The sequence below is a fragment of the Octopus bimaculoides genome, chromosome 6 (assembly GCF_046866305.1).
Source record: "Octopus bimaculoides isolate indiv1 chromosome 6, ASM4686630v1, whole genome shotgun sequence".
Classification (NCBI taxonomy): Eukaryota; Metazoa; Mollusca; class Cephalopoda; order Octopoda; family Octopodidae; genus Octopus; species Octopus bimaculoides.
This window is the reverse complement of record NC_142933.1, coordinates 1278204-1285703: the sequence shown is the minus strand read 5'-3', so window position 1 is coordinate 1285703 and position 7500 is coordinate 1278204. Positions and strand designations below refer to the sequence as shown.

Here is a 7500-nt window from a genome sequence, read left to right as displayed (position 1 = left end):
AATCATATAAAAATCTGAAATCATTTGCAAAGAATGCTATATATATTATATATATGTATGTATATATATATATATATATATATATATATATATATATATATATAGCTCAAAGTTATTATGTGGGCATATAGGACATATTTATCTCATCAGATGTGCCAAGGCCTCTATGCTATAAATTAATATGTCAGGAGCATCTCATGAAATGGATGTCTCCAATGTAACCAGGAAACTTTAAGACATGTGAAGCTGAGTTGAACTTAATTAAAAATATGTAACTCTTACCAAACATGTTGAATGCTACTTTAATTTGTTCACTCACTCACACACACACACACACACACACACACACACACATAATATATTGTTTCTGTTTTCAAGATGGTAGTTGAAAACCGAACAGGGTGGGAGGTTGTGGCTTATGGGTGAGGGCCACAAAGAGAATTACAACCAAATAGAAACCACACTTTTGAAATGTAACAATATTTAAAGTAGAAGAAGTGGAGTTATTGAGAGAAAAGCTGACAAAGCCTGCATGATACCTGCAGATCTCACTTTTAGATTGGTGATATTGATGGGATAGAACTGGAAGTTTGGATTTGAGTACAAATGGTAGGAAACTCTATTCACTCTTTACTTGCCTTGTGTATCAATGTGAAACACAGGACGTATTTCCCAGGCATCTATACATCATATAAGATGCACATCCCCAATGTTTTTCAACCATCAGAATAACTTAGGACTTACAAAAAGAAAGCTTTATATTATTCAGAATGTATGAAACAAAGGCTAAGTAAAGTTCGAAAAGGCTGAGGCTGGAAAGAACCATGGACGTTTATGGTAAACTTATGAAAATGCCTTGGACAGGCTAAGGGCTAAAAGCTCAAAGGATGAAGGGCAACAATAATGATCTTTTAATTTAAACAGACAGGTGTGCTGCCTGACTGGCTCCTGTGCTACTGGCACGTAAAAAGCATCATTCAAGCGTGGCCAATGCCAGTGTCGCCTGACTGGCTCCTGTGCCAGTGGCATGTAAAAAGCACCCACTACACTCTCGGAGTCGTTGGCGTTAGGAAGGGCATCCAGCTGTAGAAACTTTTTATCAGATCAGATTGGAGCCTGGTGCAGCCTCCTGGCTTGCCAGTCCTCAGTCAAACCATCCAACCCATGCCAGCATGGAAAGCAGACGTTAAACGATCATAATGATGAGACAGGTAAAGAATAAGGAATGTTGTGTTATCGTCATACTGAAAACTTGGTCCAAATGCTCGCAACAAAATAAGTTCAGCTAGAAGCACTGAAATACTGAAAAACCAGATGATGACAGCAAACAGTACAAGGGACCAGGTCTTCAAAACATTAACAGGAACAGTTTGACAGGGTTCCACACAGTTTTTGCTTATCCAGTTTCACTGATGATGCTTGGATCAGCGACTTATGATTATTGTAGAAGATACTTCTGTGAGATAAGAATGAAGAACAGGATAAAAGTATGCTAGGCTTTGCATGCATCAGATGAAACTGTTGCATCACAGAATGAAGAAGGTAGCTTGTAGGTTTGCAGGAACATACCTCAACAGAAAATAATGATGATGATGATGATGATGATAATGACCCTTTCTACTATAGGCACAAGGCCTGAAATTTTGGAATAGGGAGCGAATTGATTACATTGATCCCAATACTTGACTGATACTTATTTCATTGACCCCCAAAATAATAACAAGTAAAGTCGGCTTTGGCGGAATTTGAACTCAGACCTTAAAGACAAGATGAAACGATGTCAAGCATTTAGATCAACATACAAAGGATTCTGCCAGCTTATAATAATAATAATAATAATAATAATCTTTTCTACTCTAAGCACAAGGCCCAAATTTTGGGGGCAGGGGCCAGTCGATTAGATCGATCCCAGTACGCAACTGGTACTTTATTTATTGACCCCGAAAAGATGAAAGGCAAAGTCGACCTCGTTGGAATTTGAACTCAGAACATAAAGACAGACGAAATACCACTAAGCATTTCGCCCGCTGTGCTAACGTTTCTGCCAGCTCACTGGAAGAAGAAGAAGAAGAAGAAGAAGAAGAAGAAGAAGAAGAAGAAGAAGAAGAAGAAGAAGAAGAAGAAGAAGAAGAAGAAAAAGAAGAAGAAGAAAAAGAAGAAAAAGAAGAGGAGGAGGAGGAGGAGGAGGAGGAGGAGGAGGAGGAGGAGGAGGAGGAGGAGGAAGAAGAAGAAGAAGAACAACAACAATTATAATAATGATGATGATGATGATGATGATGACAATAATAGTTACTAATACAGGAAGAAGGCTAGAGAAATTTGAGAGAAGGCATTAGACGATAACACTGACTTAACTGGTACTTTATTTTATTTATTTCAGTGGGATTTGAACTCAGAACAGAGAGGGTCACAAGGGATTCAACACTAACAACTGTGCAAATACACCACCTAAACAACTGTAAGAATAATAATAAATATAAAACTTTAGCAGAAAATCACTAATTTGGGAGGGGAAGGAATTTGTGAAATTAATCAACAACCGTATATAACCAGCACTGATTTTATTAACCAAGAGAGGGACAAAATAATAAGTTGACTCTGGTAGGGTTTGAACCCACAATGGTAACAAAGAAAATATAAAAGGCCTCACTATTAACTGTATCAGAGTAGCGCATTAGCAATATGAGGGTCAATGAATATATAAAGAGGACCAAAGCTACACCAGTATAACATTGGTACTTATTTCATTGACAGCAGAGTCAGCCTCGACATAATTTGGGAGGTAAGTGAACACTGCTAGATCCTTAAATATCACTTTGCTAACAATAGTAGCAAAGTATTCAACCTGCAAGAAATAGCAGTCAATTCTCCCTTGTATCACATCCTGCTGTCTTACAAAAGCAAAAGAAACATTAAACAACACAGTTCTAGAAACACAGGCAGGATGGTCTTCGTGAGAAAGCCTTAAGCTAATGAGGCCCTGCTTAAACAGGGCCAAACTATATCAACTTCAGACTCAAATGTTAATGAAAGAATCACTTGATTTTGCAGGAAATAGCAGCCAAATCACACCCTGTTACCTTTAAATAATGGACATAGTACACAAAGTAGTCCTTGACATACTCTGAAGGCCACCCCTTCAGGTGGAAGCAAAAGAGGGGAGAGGGAAGTTATGACGTTCAAACCTTTCTTTGAACACTACTGGTATCAATTATGGAACTACAACTGGGAGAAACCTGTGGCTTTCATGCCTTTCCAAGTGTATTAGACTGAGAATCAAAACCAGATTGCTAAGAAGTCACTTTTTCATTGGTTTAATAATGATTCAAATTAACCAGATACAAAAGCAGAGGGAGAAACACGACTAATATAATAGACCCACATATATTACTGGTAATATATTTTTGTTACAGATGTTGGGGGAGGGGTTAAATATTTCATCAATAACATTTTTATTTCACTAGAACAAAAGTATAGAGCATTCAAAGCACGCATCCACAGCTGATCTCTCATACATACAGCAAAATAATATGTACACACACACACACACACACACGCATATGTGTATTGTACTTTGGGAGGGAGGGCTATTTCACCAACAAAAACACAAGTACTGGTTGTATTTTCTTTTTATTACGAGTCAACCAATTGATTGACAATAAAAAAAAAAGAAGTGAAATACAACCACCATGAATGTTTTTATTGGCAAAATGACCCTCCCAAACAACATCTGTTTCAACACTCAATTTTATATATATATGAGAAACTATTTTTAGTTCATGTCACAAGATCAACAAATATGTGCTGTGTTTTTTGTCATTGATTTCTCTGTTGCTTCAATCAGCCATTGGCAGTGAGAAAGACATAGGGACACAAGATGTTGTCGGCCCCACTTAACACATTCACATTTTCCTCTGTTTCTTCACCAATGCTTATTTCCAACACTATGAATACATGCAAAAAAACCTTAAGCAGGTCAGTGACATCAACACCCCAGCCTTTTATCCCATCCTAGTTTCCATAAACCCTAATACGATATGCATCCTAGTCAGCTAAACTCTGGAGAGCCATGGAGACAGTCTCATTCTTAGATTGTATCTCTTCTATTTACTTTCATAACAGAAGTGTCTTTTATGCCCAGAAATTGCAGATTGCCACTTTCAACTACTTGCAGTTATAGAGAAGGCTGCTCCAAGCAAGCCCACCACACCAATTCGTCCAAACTACTACTGTTTCTATACACACTTAGATATTATACTTAACATTTCATCTAGCAACTGCTGATGATCTCTATGGCTCTCCTCCCCTCTTAACTGAACTGTTGTGCATGAATAAAACACTATTCTAGTCCATAGAGTCTAACTACTGACAATTACATCCAGCCACTGGTAGCCGAGGACAACAGACTGTCTACCTGCATCATGGATAAAGTCTCATGCCCAGCAGACATAAAATACGACTTAGCAGTGACATCTTATCCCACCAAGAACTCTTGTAGAAACTCAAAGACACAGCAAATATATTCCTCAGAGGACTGCAATAATTCCAGATAAGGACATTTAACAGTAAAACTATGTAAAAACAGAGGAGATAAGAAGTCTGTATGCTGCAGCACAAGTAACCAATCCAGAGGAGCAATAATTCTGGCTAATGACTGCTACAAGGTAGAGGCAACTCTTTAGCACTCTTGTGCTAAAGAAGAGACATTCGGCCTTCAGTGTTGGTTCCACTTCTTGGCAGTAGATCAGTGGAATGGAATGGGAAATGTGTACTTCACAAGATGTCTAGTAAGAATAATAGTGGGACTCTTTAATCCTTCCCACATTGGACAATCTCTTTCGTGTTGATGGCACGTTAAAATTAACCTAATATAGTCTGTGAAGGGATTGGTGGTAGAAAGGACGTCCAGTCATAGAAAACATGAGAAAAATAGAATACTCGAGCAAGACATGGATGTTACAATGCATCATAAAGAGGGAAGTAACTGCAAATAAGACCTGACAATAGGTAGAAAGAAGATTTGTGTCTGATGGGCAGGAGATAACACAGCACATACTCCATATTGTAAGAGAGACACAACATCAAAAGTTGAAGAGGTTTCTCAGTTGTTGTGTTTGAAGATAATGCAAAACAACAGGATGCAGGTTTATCTAATACATACTAGGTATGAAAAACAAAAACAAATAAAAATAAAAAATAAGGGCTTTAAATGATGATGATGATATGCGTGTGTAGATAGGAGAATGTATGCATGCATATATATATATACACACACACACACACATATTCATATATATACATTTATACAATACATACATATATACACATTCATACATATACATTCATACAATATATATAAGCACACGCATACATATACAATTAAACAATATACATACATATATATATATAATAAATATATATATATATACACACACACACACATCTCAACGCCTCTAAAAAAGCAAACTAAGTTTGTTTACGAATATTGTAATTTCTCATATAACATCCATAAAAGCTAAATTTCTAAGTTCAAAAATTGCAGAAGAATTTGTTAGTGAGCAGTTTAGCTTAAAGGTAAAGCATTATGACAGGTAATCACAGAGATGTGAGTTTGTGTCTCATGGCTGGCCATTAACAAATTTTTCTGCAATATAAGATTGTTCTATCTTATTTATGGTATTCAGCATTATTCTGTTTGAGAATAAAATATTTCTATATCTGTATGTATATATATATATAAACACATACACATCCATACATACACATTTATACAATACATACTCATACATACATATATATATATAAATATACACACACACACACACACACACACACTAACATATTTTCTGTCTTAGAGGGTGTACACCATGTCTCTTGTATTCTAAGAAGTGACTAAATAGGTTAGTGACAGCAAGAACATCCAACTACAAAACACTGCTTCAAAAAACCCACCCAACCTATATCAGCATGAAAAAGCAGACATAAAACAACAACGATGACATGTATGCAAGCCCCAACATCCCACTAGTATGAAAAGCTATGATGATTACCTGAACTCCCGGACTCACTGTCTGTACTAAACAACCAGTCAAGGCCAACTACACTACTCTGTTGGGAATTGCTAGTTTCCACTTTCTTTTCATCGGATCCCTGCAAGAGACGCATGAAACGGAAGACACCAGAATCTCTGCTCTTTGAAGATGGTGGGACACCAGATGTCACTGCTGTGGTTGCAATTGTCGTTGCAACTGTTGTCGTTGCAACTGTACCATTTATGATTTGTGTGGTCTCAGCAATAGTACGGCCTGACCCCAGGCGCTGGCCATAACTGACAGCGCCAGAGAAAGTTCGTTTATTATGCCGGATGTCTTTAAGGCCGTTGAAAATATCCCCAACATTCCTGTCTAGTGGTCCCTTGCAGCTCGCTGACTGTGGCATGTGTAATGAAATTGGATAGTGTTGACCCATGGCAGGGGGGAAGGATGTCCTTTGGGATGGCCTGGCTTTGATCTCTGCTAGATACATGTTTTTCTTTTCAGTGCTGGTTGCTGGTGATCTCTTGTTGATCCATTTCCAAATCTTACGATCCAGTGACCGGGAACTCGATGTGTTACGGTGGTGAAATGTGCTGTCATCTGTGTTTGTATCATCCGAATCAACATCCATACTCTCAACATTGGCCTGACGACACAAAAGCCGCTTTGGTTTGTCGTGTTCCAAACTACTAGAATGACTTGCAGACATTCGGGAGTTGCTGCTGTCCTTACTGTCGAGAGCCAGCACCCTGGGCCTTTGACGGGAAGCAATGGCACAATCGAGCGAGCGCTGTAGCTGATGGTGTGACTGTGACCCACTGTGGTTGCCTCCTGCTACAGCTTGACCGTACCAGCTCTCCAGCGAGCTCTTTGTTCTACGAACAGCTTTCCGCCTCTTCATGCGTGGCTCCGGAGAGAGTTCACTGTCAGCATCGACACGGTGAGAACCATCCGGGGGTGTGGTGGTGTTCGACAAGGAGCTGCTTTTGCTCAGCTGCTGTTCAACATACACTTTGGTTGTGATTTGATGGGGGAAGTTGGCTGACAGCTCATCATCTGCAACAAAAAGAAAGTCAACAATTACTGAACAGGTTGCCCCACCTCCATCCATCAAACCCCACGTATCAAGATACACGGACAAAGAATATATATTTATGAATGGGTGACCGCGCATGTATGAGTGTACCATATATGTGGTGAGACATAGACACACATATATACAAAAATACATGTATATATATATGCATATATATATATATATATATATATATATATATATATGCATATTTTCTACTATTTGAAAATAATATGTATTCTTGTTTTTATACTATTCATTTGATTCTTTATAGATTATTTTAATAGATAACTTATTTAACACTATATTATTTAGAAGTTATAGTTTCATTTCAACATAATATTAGAACTTCGATTGGAATAGTGTTGATATATTTTCGATTATTTTTGA

At 37.9% G+C, this 7500-nt stretch overlaps 1 protein-coding gene across 17 annotated transcripts in view; it reads right to left on the bottom strand.

Moving 5' to 3' along the window:
- LOC106881599 (pecanex-like protein 1) overlaps window positions 1-7500 on the bottom strand; it is a 104410-nt gene that overhangs the window by 50082 nt on the left and 46828 nt on the right. For 9 of the 17 annotated variants that reach the window (XM_089353343.1, XM_089353342.1, XM_089353340.1 and 6 more), the window contains one exon: window positions 6051-7091. The exons of the other annotated variants lie outside the window; for them this stretch is intronic. In XM_089353343.1, the coding sequence (XP_089209469.1) occupies window positions 6051-7091 (1041 nt within the window). The remainder of the gene's footprint in view (window positions 1-6050; window positions 7092-7500) is intronic. 17 annotated transcript variants of the gene reach the window in all.